The sequence below is a fragment of the Scyliorhinus torazame genome, chromosome 6, assembly GCF_047496885.1.
Source record: "Scyliorhinus torazame isolate Kashiwa2021f chromosome 6, sScyTor2.1, whole genome shotgun sequence".
Classification (NCBI taxonomy): Eukaryota; Metazoa; Chordata; class Chondrichthyes; order Carcharhiniformes; family Scyliorhinidae; genus Scyliorhinus; species Scyliorhinus torazame.
Window position 1 is genome coordinate 271,718,056 of NC_092712.1, and position 13,018 is coordinate 271,731,073.

Below are 13,018 nucleotides of genomic sequence, written 5' to 3' on the forward strand. Positions count from 1 at the left end.
TCCGACCGTATAGCTTCTGACAGAGAGGAAGAAGCTACAGATGGACTTTAACCTGCTATCCACCAGCAAAGCAGTTCACCAACTCTGCCAGACACGGGGGACCTTCTACGAACACGGGGGAAAGGCTGGCCGTATATTGGCTCACCAGCTGAGAAAGCAGACAGCCACGAAAGAGATAACTCAGGTGAGGAACAGCAGAGGCAGACCGGTTACTGAGCAAAAAGAGGTCAACTGAGCATTCAGCACCTTTTTACACCTCCAAACCCCCCGATGGGGATGCGGGGATGAAACGGTTCCTCGATGGACTGGACATGCCAGTCATGGGAGACGATAGGCGGGGGAAGCTGGAAGCACCGATTGGACTGGGTGAGATCATGGAGAGTATCAGCTCCATGCAGGCAGGGAAGGCATCGGAAAATTCACACCAGCCCTGGCCCCATACCTACGGGACATGTTCGCAGACTCACTCGCGAGGGGCACCCTGCCTCTTACGCTAACACAAGCCATGATATCGCTGATACCCAAAAAAGACAAGGACCCGACAAAATGCGGATCATACAGACCCATTTCACGACTCAATTTAGACGCAAAGATACTCATGAAAGTCCTAGCCAAGAGACTGGAGAACTTCATACTGGAGGTGGTCGTAGAGGACCAGACGGGCTTTGTCAAGGGTAGGCAGCTAACTGCGAGCATCAGGCGGCTGCTGAATGTAATAATGACCCTATCCAAGGAGAGAACACCAGAGGTGGTCACCTCCCTGGATGCAGGAAAGGCCTTCGACAGAGTCGAATGGAAATACCTCAGAGGTACTGGAGCGTTCTGGGCTGGGGACAGAGTTCATCTCGTGGGTGAAACTCCTGTACAATGCCCCCAAGGCGAGCATTCTGACCAACACCACCAGCTCTGAATATTTCCAGCTACACATGAGCACAAGGCAGCAATGCCCACTATCCCTGCTTCTGTTTGCCCTGGCAATTGAACCCCTGGCAATCGCCCTGTGAGATGCGAAAAGCTGGAAGGGCATCAAAGAGGGGGCAGCGAGCACAGAGTATCGCTCTATGCGAATGAACTGCTCCTCTACGTCTCAGACCCTTAGAACAGTCTGAAAGCAATCATACAATTGCTGGACGAGTTCGGAGCCTTTTCTGGCTGGGCAAGAGCGAGGCACTCCTGGTGAGTCCTAACGGGGAGGGACAGAGCTGGATGGGCTACAATTCAAACGAGCCCAAAACAAATTCTGCTATCTAGGGAACCAGATAGCCCATGACTGGACACAGATTCACAAGTGGAATCTGGCCAGCCTGGCGGAGGAAGTTAAAAAGGATTTACAGAAATGGGATGTGCTCCTAAATTCCCTGGCGGGGAGGGTGCAGACAATCAAAATGAATGTACTGCCGAGGTTCCTCTTCCTGTTGAGATCCATATCGATCTTCACCCCCAAGGGCTTTTTACACAAAGTGGACAAAATGATCATGGTGTTTGTGTGGGGGGGGGCAGGAACCCAAGAATCCCCAAGACAACACTGCAAGGAAGGAAAACACGGGCGGTCTGGCCCTGCCCAATCTACAGTATTACCACTGGGCAGCCACAACCGAGAGGGTGAGGGGATGGATACGAGAGCCAAACATGGAATGGGTAAGGCTGGAGGAGTCCTCCTGCCAGAGAACGACCCTCCAAGCCTTCGCTACGGCATCATTCCCATCCCCCCACAACAAAATACACATCCTGCCCAGTGGTGGCGGCCACTCTGAAAACATGAAATCAAATGAGGCAGCATTTCGGATTTACCGGGATGTTCCCCATGGGCCCCATCTGCGGCAACCACAGATTCCCATCATCTATGCTTAGTGCCACATTTTTTAAATGGTGACAGGACGGGGGATGCTAGCGGTCAGGGGCTTTTACATAGGAAACAAACTCACGATCTTAGACAAACTAATGGAGGACTTGGACCTGCCGATAGGACAGGAACTCAGACACCTCCAAATTAAACACTTTCTCTGCAAGGAGACGGCAAGATACCCAAGGGCCCCAAGAGACACACAAGGAGGGGGAAACTGTGGGGCATATATGAACGGTTACTGGATAGGGCAAGACTACCACTGGACATGGCCAGACGAATTGGGGATGGAAGTGGGTTAGAGACTCTGGAGCGAAGCACTGAGTAGGGCCAACTCCATCTCCTCCTGCGCCAGGCTAAGCCTTTTGCAGTTTAAAGTGGTGTACAGAGCTCACCTGACCAGAACCCGAATGAGCAGGTTCTTCCCGGAGGTGGAGGACAAATATGAACAGTGCCAGGGAGGCCAGCCAACCTCGCCCACATATTCTGGGCCTGCACCAGACTTGTCGGGTTATGGACAGCCTTCTTCGAGGCAATGTCCAAGGTTGTGGGGGTGAGGGTGGAGCCCTGCCCAGGAGTAGCAGTCTTCAGGGTATGGGACCAGCCAGAACTACATATGGGGAGGAGGTTGGACACCCTAGCTTTTGTGTCCCATTGCACGCTGGAGAATCCTGCTCGGCTGGCGATCAGCAGCACAACCCATGGCTGCAGACTGGCTGGCAGACCTCTCTGAATTCCTCCACTTGGAGAAGATCAAGTACACTATTCGAGGGTTGGACGAGGGCTTCCACAAAGTGTGGGGCCTTTCAACAGCCTGTTCCAAGACCCGTTTGAAGCCAACAGCAACTAGGTTGGAGGGGGAGAAGAAGACAGAGAGAGATAGAGGAAAACAAATAAGAGCACACACAATGGAGAGAAGCAGAGGGGGAAGGGGAGAGGAGGAAACCCAAGCGAGGCCACGAGGCAGAGGAGGGAAAGGGGGGGAAGGGAACCCAAGGGGGCCACAGAGTGGAACACAGGATAAAAGGAGAGGAGGAGAGGGGTCACGCAGCCCCCTACCACTTCCAAGAAACTAAAGACCCCAACAGAAAGAAACGGAACGCAGTGTCTGTGGCGCCAAACGCAGAAGGCATCACTAAGAGACATGCTAAGCCACCAACAAAGGAAGGGGAAGGGAGGGTGGGTGGAGGCAGATGGGTGAAACCAAGTGCTGAATTCTCCGTATCCCGACACAGAAATCGCGGCCGGCGCCGGGGCAGAGAATCCATTTCCTCACATGGATTCGGGACCGGTTCCCGAATTCTCCGGGCCCCGAAAAGCGGCGTACTCTGCATATCCCCTACCTGCAGCCATTGCTGAGGCCCGCCCCACCATTCTCCGCCCTCGACCGGCCAAATCCCGACGCGTGGATCGAACAGGGTCCTGCCAGTCGGGATACTAGTGTGGCAGCTGCGGACTCAGTCCGCGGCCGCCATGGTCGGGGGCGAGCCAATCGGAGGGCAGGGGAGGGCTTATACAGCACCGGGCAATTTTGGGGCTGGCGGTCCGGACCGGGCGTGTGGCCGATCGTGGGCACTATGTTTAAGGTCCAACTCCGCGGTCTGAGTCCACCATGGAGCACGGCGCAGGAAGCCGCCGCCGTGCGCATCAGCGGCCTCTGACCCGGAAGTGCGGGGGCCGGTATCTCCAACAAAAGCTGTTATTTTTACGTTGGTTCACTGCTAGCCCCCTGCAGGGCTAGGAATACGTGGCCCATTCACGCCAGCTTTTCTGGCGTGAAAGTCCACAGTTTCTACGACGGCTTGGGGACATAGTCCCAAAAAAAGAGAATCCAGTCCCACATGTAAAAAGTCGTGTAAATAAGAATCAGCTTTACTTGTAAATATCAAACAAACTTGAGCTGTTACTCTGCAAAAACAGGAAAATACCAATAAAAACACTTCAAAGGAAAAGTTGGGTGAAATGGGGAGGTCCTGGGGGTCAGTCTTTAAAAATAACATCCCGATCCGTGAGTAGTCTTCCTGCACTGAAGAGCTGAGCTCACCAGTGCAGTAAATGGCTTAGAAGGACCTCGACAAGGAGCTCCTCACGAAGGTCAAAGAAACGGCAAATTGTCTTTGAATAGCGGAGTCTTTCTCAGCGCTGAAAAACACCCCGCTAAACGTGCCGAACAGAGGACTTGAGCTGGAGTCTGCTGAATCGCGCCCTTTATGTTTACAAGCCAAATAACTAACAGCAAATTTATTTTAAAACTCTATTAACAGGTTACTTCTAAAGGTTCCTCAAAGTCCAAAATATTGGTATAGCTGTGGAAAAGTCAGATCTTAAAATCTTGAAAATAGTCTGTTTCAAACTTAACAGATTTCTTTTTTTTTTTACTTTTAAATCGGTCGTAAAAATGTGAAACTTGATATTTAAAAAGGGTGGAAAACAGCTCAGTGCACGTCCATATTTCTGATCCACACCAACAACTGGATGGAGCTGACTTGGGACAGCACCAAGTCCATAACCTCTTATATTCGTCAGTCAATTCTTTCTCAAGCAGTGATCCGGCCAACCAAATAAAATGCTTTTAAAAAACATTGATGAAAAGATATTTACAATCAAGAAGCACCCTGCTAAGAAACTCAAGTTTCATTAACTCTTACGCAAGTGAAAGCAGTAAAGGCAATTCTGGGAACAGATTTTGAAAAGAAATATTAATCATGCAAGAGCAGTTTATGCAATCAAAATGAGTCATTGCTACAGAAAACCTTTGCAATTTTTATGATCAGAATTTTCTAGCAATCTTCCGTTCTGTCATTAAACGGTCATTTCTAACTTCAGCACTGTGAATCCAGCACAAAACAAAGTATTAACCAAAAATAATTATATATAGTAGCTTTAGACCAATTAAGATCTCAGCAATGACAAAACAGTAATGAAAACCTCGGCCGGAGTTCTCTGGCCGTTCATTGGCGGCGGGATTCTCTGACCCCGCTGGCAGTGTACCCCCACTCATGGGTTTCCTGGAGGCGTGGGGGGGTTTCAATGGGAATTCCCATTGACAGCAGTGGAGCAAAGAATCCCGCCACCAGCGAACCGCGAGAAACACACGGCTGGGAGGCCGGAGAATCCCGCCCTTGGTTTTAAGAATCTAGTTTACATATGTGCACATGATAATCTCACCTCGATATTCCAGATGTTTAGGTTTGAGATCAGGTCCCATCTCAAGTTCCCATTTTCATCAAGGCCATTGAACCCAAAACCACCTGCATTATTGATTGCATCAGCTAAGAGTGAAAAAGGAAGTGGATGACTAGTTATTGCTTAATTTAATTTCCGAAAGAACATCCAAGTGTTTTAGCAATAGGTTGTGCAATCTCTCAGTCCCAAACTTTTTAAGTCACAAACTAATAATGGCAGGAGACAATCCGCGAAATTAATTTCGACAGATAACCACCCAGTCACAAAATGTTCAAATCACAGAGAATGCGGAAAGCTAATTGGGGGAAAGTGGATTGACTAAACATCATAAATTTTTACATGTTTCACGGCACTGAGGACCCGGGTTCGTCCCGGCCCTGGGTCACTGTCCATGTGGAATTTGTACATTCTCCCCATGTCTGTGTGAGTCTCACTCCTACAACCCAAAATTGTGCAGGGTAGGTGGATTGGTCACGCTAAATTTCCCCTTAATTGGAAAAAAGAATTGGTTACTCTAAATATATATTTTTTAACTTTTACATGTTGCATGAGTTTTGAAGCGACAAAATTGTTTAGGTTGGTCTTAGGTAAATCTTCCATCATGATAGAACATCTTTATTCATTTTACAGCAGGATTCTTAAGCCAAAAACATATAGGTGCCAGAATGTTTCATACCCCAGGGAGTAACTTTTTGTTGAAGGTTGTAACTTTTGAGTGTCAAGAGTAGTTTGATGTAGAGTTGACAAAGATTTCAGCAAACAGTCTTTGACCCTACTTCCTTTAGGTGAGAGCACTTTAAGGTGCTGGAAGATGGGATTTTTCTCTGGAAAATTAGTACAGGTCAGTCAGGAAAGCACAAATAAGAGTTTGAAATGGTACAGTGAAGCCATTCAGCTTGTCATCTCAATACCGTGCTGATCAGCTTGCAGACAGCTGGCCGAAACAGTGAGTTTCTGTCCAAAAAGGCAGAAAAGATAATTTAGGAATTAAACTGGGTGGATCACCAAACATTGACCTAGGCACCAGAATCAACAATGGTGCATCCAGCCTTTTCGACCCTGCAAAGTCCTCACTACTAACATCTAGAGGCTTGTGCCAAAATTGGGAGAACTGTCTCACAGACTAGTCAAGCAACAGTCTGACATATTCCTACTCACTGAATCATACCTTACAACAATGTCCCAGACATCACAATCACCATCTTTGCGCTTATCCTGTCCCACCAAAGGTGATGGCATGGTGGTCAGAAGGGAGTATCCCTAGGAGTCCTCAACATCAACTCTGGACCTCATGAAGTTGCATGCCATCAGGTCAAAAATGGGCAAGAAAACTTCCTGCTGATTACCACATACCGCCCTCCTTCCGCAGATGAATCAGTATTCCTCCATGTTGAACACCACTGGACGAATCACTGAGGGCGGCTGAAGCACAGAACACCAGGAGTGACTTGGTAGCACCACTAATGACTGAGATGGTGGAATCCTAAAGGACATAGCTGCCAGACTGGGTCTGCAGCAGGCAGTGAGGAAACATCAGATACATCTATCTTTAGCAGTATTTGTTGGAATGATCATCGCACAGTCCTTGTAGAGACAATGTCCTGTCTTCACATTGAGGATACCGTCCATTGTGTTGTGTGGCACTACCATTGTGGTACCGAGATAGCAACTCGAAACTGGGCATCCATGAGATGTTGTGGGCCATCCGCAGCAGAATTTTATACAACCACAATCTATAACCTCATTGCTGGGAGTATCCCACATTCTACCAAGGATCAACCCTGGTTCATATAGGTTTGCGGCGCTTACTCAGAAACAACCTGCTCACTGATGTTCAGTTTGGGTTCCACGAGGGCCACTCAGCTCTTGACCTCATTAAGCCTTAGGTTAACATCAACAAAAGAGCTGAACTCAAGAGGTGGGGTGGAAATGACTGCCCTTGACATCAAGACCTCATTTGACCGAGTGTAACATCAAAGAGCCCTCGCAAAATTCAACGTCAATGGGAAAAAGGGGGAAACTCTCCACTGGTTGGAGTCATACCCAGCACAAAGGAAGATGGTTATGGTTGTTGGAGGTCAATCATCTCGGTCCCAGGACATTAGTTCCTCAGGATAATGTCCTAAGCCCAACCATCTTCAGCAGCTTCGTCAATGATCTTCCCTCCATCATAAGATCAGAAGCGGGATGCTTACTGCTGCAGATTGCACATGTTTAGCACCATTCCCGACTCCTCAGATACGGAAACAGTCCTTGCCCACATGCAGCAAGGCCTGGATAATCAAGCTTGGGCTGATAAGTGACAAGTAACATTTGCACCACACAAGTGCCGGGCAATGGCCATCTCCAACAAGAGAGAATCCAACCTCCAGGTCATAGGGGACTCAAGGTGATGCCAACACAGAGGACGCGATTCAGCGGCCTCATCCCGTTGAATCTCGCAAGAGGCCTCTCGCGAGATTCACGAAGTTAGGAACATCTTGCAAGATTCCGTTGAACCTCAAGGTGTCGCGATCTGGATCTTGTTCTCCCTGGGCAAGATCCAGATCTGCATAGTTAAATGAGCCATTAAGCACATTTAAATACGCGTTCGACAGATTCTCCCGGGACCCTGCAGTCGTACACACAAACATGGACCAGTCGCAAAGCACCAAGGGAGGGGTCTCCCAGCCCATTGGAGACTCCTGGGTGGTCGGACATTGGGCAGGATAGCACCCTGGCACTCCTGCTGGACCTTGGAATAAGTAAAGTGGATGAGGTAGGGGGATCCAGTGGCCACAGTGGGGTTGCTGATTGGGGGAGGGGGTTGAAAGATCGGAGCTGCCTCTAGAAATGGGGTCGTGATCTGCAAGTAGTCTTCCTGCACTGGCAAGCTGAGCTGGTCAGTGCAGGAAAAGAATAACCTGTGGCCTCGACGGAGAGTTCCTCGATGAGGCCAAAACAAAATGGTAAAGGCTGTTTAATAACGGGGTCTTTCTCGGCTCTGCAGACACCAAAAACCACCCCTCTAAAATGTGCCCAAAACCGGGCATCGAGTTTTTTTTGGTTGAATCGTGCCCAGAAGTAGATCTGGTGTAGATCTTTATATTTTGGAATGTCAAATTTTCTATTTTAGTTACTGCCATCCAAGCAAAGAACAATGTCTAACAGAATATCTTGGTTTTCTTTAAATGGTCCCAAAGAATGCTTTGCATGAATCACCAGAAGAAACAACTGAAGGATGGAACTTCTAGCAATGCCCTCACATCTTTTATGAACATATTTGAATTATCAAAGCATCTGTTTTCAATTCCTTGTGGCAAAAATACTACAGAAGAACTCTTCTGATATTAGTGCTTCACAAATTCATGTATTTCTCAGTGAAAAATATAAAGAATTGACATTACAACATACAGGTGGTGTTAACAGGATTTTGAAACATATGAATCGTTTCACATCTACACTGTACATGCAAATCATCCATAATGGATCATACTAGATCTGACTGACTAGTAATGCATTGGGTATTTGGATTTCCAAAACAGCCTTTGATAACGTACCACACAACAGGCTTGTGACAAAAATTAGGACATGTAAAATAAGTGGTTAAACAGCTGAATGGATAGCAAATTGGATAGCAAAACGGAAAGAGAAGACTTCGATATTATCTGTTAATGGTCTTTAAAATTAAAAATAGATTGCAAAAGGGTGGATTGGCGGGAATGTTTTCACTTGTGCGAGAATCCAAAACGAAGGGACATAAATACGTAATAATCAGCAATAAATCCTGAGAAGAATGAAAAAAATCTTTACTCAAGAGTGGTTAGAATGTGGAATTCACTACCACAGGAAGTGGTTGAAGCAAATATCTTGAGATGTTTTCACAAGTAAACTAGATGCACATATGAGAGAATAGGGAATATGCTGGAAGGCAAGGATGAAGTTGATGGAATGGGAGGAAACTTGTGTGAACCAAGAGAGTCTAGGTGGACTGGATGGTCTATATCTGGGTTGCATGTCCTATAGAATTCTACCCACTACATAAATTGGTGATATGGAAATGAAACATGCTATTTGTATGGTCCATGAGCCAAATACCATGGCTTGTCCTTAACACATACCAACTTCCACCACTGTCAGCCCATTCCAAGAGGGACAGGATAGTCGAGAATATTTTTTTTAAAACAGGGAGATTGTCCCCAGTCCATCGTGTCCATGCCTTGTGCGTGTTTTCTCGGCAGCTGGGTTTCTCATTAAGGGAGGCGAGCTGCTCATTAACGTATTTAAATCTGTCAACCACAGTGCAATTAGGAGCCGGATATCAACTTTCCTGTTGTTGCACAGGTTACCCAGAGGTCAGGAAATCTGTCAGTGAAACGGGGGCTGGAGTTGCCGGCAGTAATAGATTAAGTGTCCTTTGTCACACCTTATAGGCCTAGCCGCTCAAAGAAGTCCAAGGCCTCCCATTTGCCAAGTGCACCCTCTCTCCTCACCTTGTTGTAATTGCTAAACTCCTTGTCACCCCTAAATCTTGGTGACCACTTTCGCCCCTTCCCTATTTTGTTTTCAATCTGCCAGATATCCAATTTGCACTGATGTGCATTAGGTTTGTCCTTGGAAATTCAATTGTGCATGCAGATGCTTTGAGTCGCCTTCTGTTGCCCGAGCAGGCGGTCAAAGTCATAACGGTCCTTAATTTCATGGACTGCCGACCAGCGATGGCTATGTGCATCCACGACTGGATGCAGTATGATCCATTTTATCCAAAGTTCGACATTTGGTCGCCCACGTCAACAACTCCCAGCGGAGCTGAAGGCTTTTTCAACAAAGATGGCAGAGCTGACCTTTGAGGGTGGTGTCTTCCTTCTGTAGCCATCTGGGATGGCCACTCACAACTAGGTACAGCGAAACTCGCAAAGCCTAGCGGGTAAAATGGACAAGCCAAGACTCAGGCAGGCTCAGAGCCTGAAATGCATATTTGCAAGCAAGAAGTCCAGATGGTATCGAAACTCCGACCAATTAGCATTTTAATGGGGCCAATTAGCATTTGATGGCTCATCTTCACCAAAACAAAGGACTGGTACTAGAGCGACCGGTACAGTCCCAGACATTCCGGCGCCACTCCCTGTTCAGGGGACGCGTAAACAACGGGGTCAGTGACCACTTAGGACACGCCCAGCCATCCAGATCCCCGCCCACTTATTGGTTAGGAATCGAACAGAGTGATCAGGGATCACCCAATTAGTGGAACCCAAACTGAAGGACCGCCCAAAAGAGCGCAAAAAACCCCCAAGTATAAGAAGAGTTCGCCACATGTTCGTCCTCTCTTGGACCTGGTACCCCAGTCACGGCCATCTCCAATTGCAGCAACACCAGAAGCAAGTCGAAGTTCAACGCTCGCTACCAGACGGATGAGCCTAGCTGAGCAGCAGTTACTCCTTCGGACTAGATAGATCCAGAATCGAACAGCAGCCACTGTTCTCTGACCTAAGCCGGGTGCCCGAAGTTAAGTATAGGTTGTCTTAGTCGATAGGTGTAGGTAACTAGTAGTGTTTATGTTGCATGACTAATTGTGTGTAAATAAAGTACCCTTGACCTTGAACTAATTAACTGGTGTTTGGCTCTTTGACGATATCCAGTTGAACCTTGTGGTGGTATCATTTGATACCTGGCGACTCTGAGCATTAGAATACAGATAACATAGAAAGAAGGGCAAACTCACTGATTCCCATAATTGGAACAGAGCCACAGAAAGGACAGAGTAAAAGAGTAAAAGAAGATAAGGCAAGTTATTGGCGACAACTGACGGGACTCGACCCAGAAGTGACCGTGTCACTCCGAGAGAACCCACAAAAGTGTTTCAATTAGAATCCAATTTGGCAAAGTAAAAGAAACTACAAGCGAAACCAGTTTTGATGAAACCTCCAGAATTCGGAAGTGTGTAATTTGCATGCATACTAACAAAGGGATATAAGGTAAACTCGATAGATTTTGTTGTGTGAAACATTCGGGAGTTGCGTAAACTTGAAAATGGCTTGAGCTGGAAGGCAACATGGTGCTGAGCCCAGAGAGGATTAATTAGGTCTTCAGGGAGTTCTACGGGAAGTTATACGAGTCGGAACCCCCCCCCGGGGAGGGGGAAGGGATGAGGCAGGTTGAGGTTCCCAAGGGTGGAAGCAGAGTGGGTGGAGGGACTGGGGGCCCCGATTTAGTTGCAGGAGGGAGTCAGGGGGCTGGCGGGCATGCAGACGGGCAAGGCCCCGGGCCAGGACGGCTTCCCCGTAGAATTTTATAAGAAGTTCTCGGAGCTGCTGAGCCCGCTCCTGCTGAGAACCTTCAATGAGGCAAAGGAGAAAGGGACCCTCCCTCCGACAACGTCGCAGGCATTGATCTCGCTCATCCTGAAGAAGGAGATGGATCCGCTTCAGTGTGGGTCCTACAGGCCGATATCACTCCTGAACGTAGATGCCAAGCTGTTGGCAAAAAATTCTGGCCACCAGAATAGAGGACTGTGTCCCGGGAGTGATTGGGGAAGACCAGACCAGTTTTGTTAACGGCAGGCAGCTGACCACGAACGTGAGGAGGCTCCTGAATATCATCATAATGCCCTCGGACGGGGGTGAGGGGGGGGGGGGGGGGGGGGGGGGGGGAGGCCTTTGACAGGGTGGAGTGGGAGTATCTGTGGGAGGCGCTAGGCAGGTTTGGATTCGGGGAGGGATTTATAGGGTGGGTCAAGCTGCTGTACCAGGCCCCTGTAGCGAGTGTGTCCATAAACCGGCTAAGGTCGGAATATTTCAGGCTGCACCGGGGGACGAGACAGGGGTGTCCCCTGTCCCCGTTGCTGTTTGCCCTGGCAATTGAGCCGTTGGCCATTGCGCTCAGGACTTCAAGGGATTGGAGGGGGCTGGTGCGCGGAGGGGAGGAACACCGGGTTCCCCTCTACGCGGATGACCTGCTGTTGTATATTTCAGAGCCATTAGAGGGGATGGGGGAGGTCATGCGGATCCTGGGGGACTTTGGGAGGTTCTCGGGGTATAAGTTGAAAGTGGGGAAGAGTGAGCTGTTCGTGGTCCACGGTAGGGGCCAGGAGGAGAGACTGAGGGAGCTCCCGCTCAGGATAGTGGAGAGGAGCTTTCGGTACTTGGGGATACAAGTGGCCAGGAACTGGGATGCCCTGCGCAGGCTCAACTTAACCTGGCTAGTGGAGCAGATGGAGGGAGAGTTTAAAAGGTGGGATATGCTCCCGCTTTCCCTGGCGGAACGGGTGCAGACTGTGAAGATGACGGTTCTCCCCAGGTTCCTCTTCGTATTTCAGTGCCTCCCCATTTTCATCCCCAAGTCCTTCTTTAAGCGGGTGAATTGGATTGTTACGGGATTTGTGTGGGCGAATTAAACCCCGCGAGCCAAAAGGGTATTCTTGGAGCGTAGCCGGGGTGGTGGTGGTGGGGGGGACTGGCTCTGCCGAACTTCTGCAGTTATTACTGGGCGGCCAATGTGGCCATGATTGGGAAATGGATGATGGAGGAGGGGGCGGCGTGGGTGCGGCTGGAGGCGGCATCGTGTAGAGGCACCAGTCTGGGGACATTTGTCAGGCTCCGCTGCCGTTCTCGCCGGCACGATACACCACAGATCCGGTGGTGTCGCGGCACTGAGGATATGGGGGCAGTGGAGGAGACACAGGGGCGAGTAGGGGGCCTCTGTGTGGACCCCGATACGGAATAACCACAGATTTGTTCCGGGTAGGATGGATGGGGGGTACCAAGGCTGGTACCTAATAGGGCAGGTATTAGAAGGATGGGGGACCTGTTTATAGACGGGGCTTTCCCCAGCATGCAGGCGCTGGAGGAGAGGTTCGGCCTAACCCCGGGGAATGCGTTCAGGTACCTTCAGGTTCGGGACTTCCTTAGAAAACAGGTGGGGGCATTCCCGCTGCTGCCCCCACGTAGGATCCAGGATTGGGTGGTGTCTGGCATCTGGGTTGGGGAGGGGAAGGTGTCTGACATATATCAG

At 49.1% G+C, this 13,018-nt stretch overlaps 1 protein-coding gene across 2 annotated transcripts in view; it reads right to left on the reverse strand.

Annotated features, from left to right (window-relative positions):
• The window catches only part of mboat1 (membrane bound O-acyltransferase domain containing 1), a 214,592-nt gene that overhangs the window by 56,020 nt on the left and 145,554 nt on the right, over positions 1 to 13,018 (reverse strand). The window contains exon 9 of one of the 2 annotated variants that reach the window (XM_072509700.1): positions 5,012 to 5,115. The exons of the other annotated variant lie outside the window; for it this stretch is intronic. Within the exon in view, the coding sequence (XP_072365801.1) occupies positions 5,012 to 5,115 (104 nt within the window). The remainder of the gene's footprint in view (positions 1 to 5,011; positions 5,116 to 13,018) is intronic. 2 annotated transcript variants of the gene reach the window in all.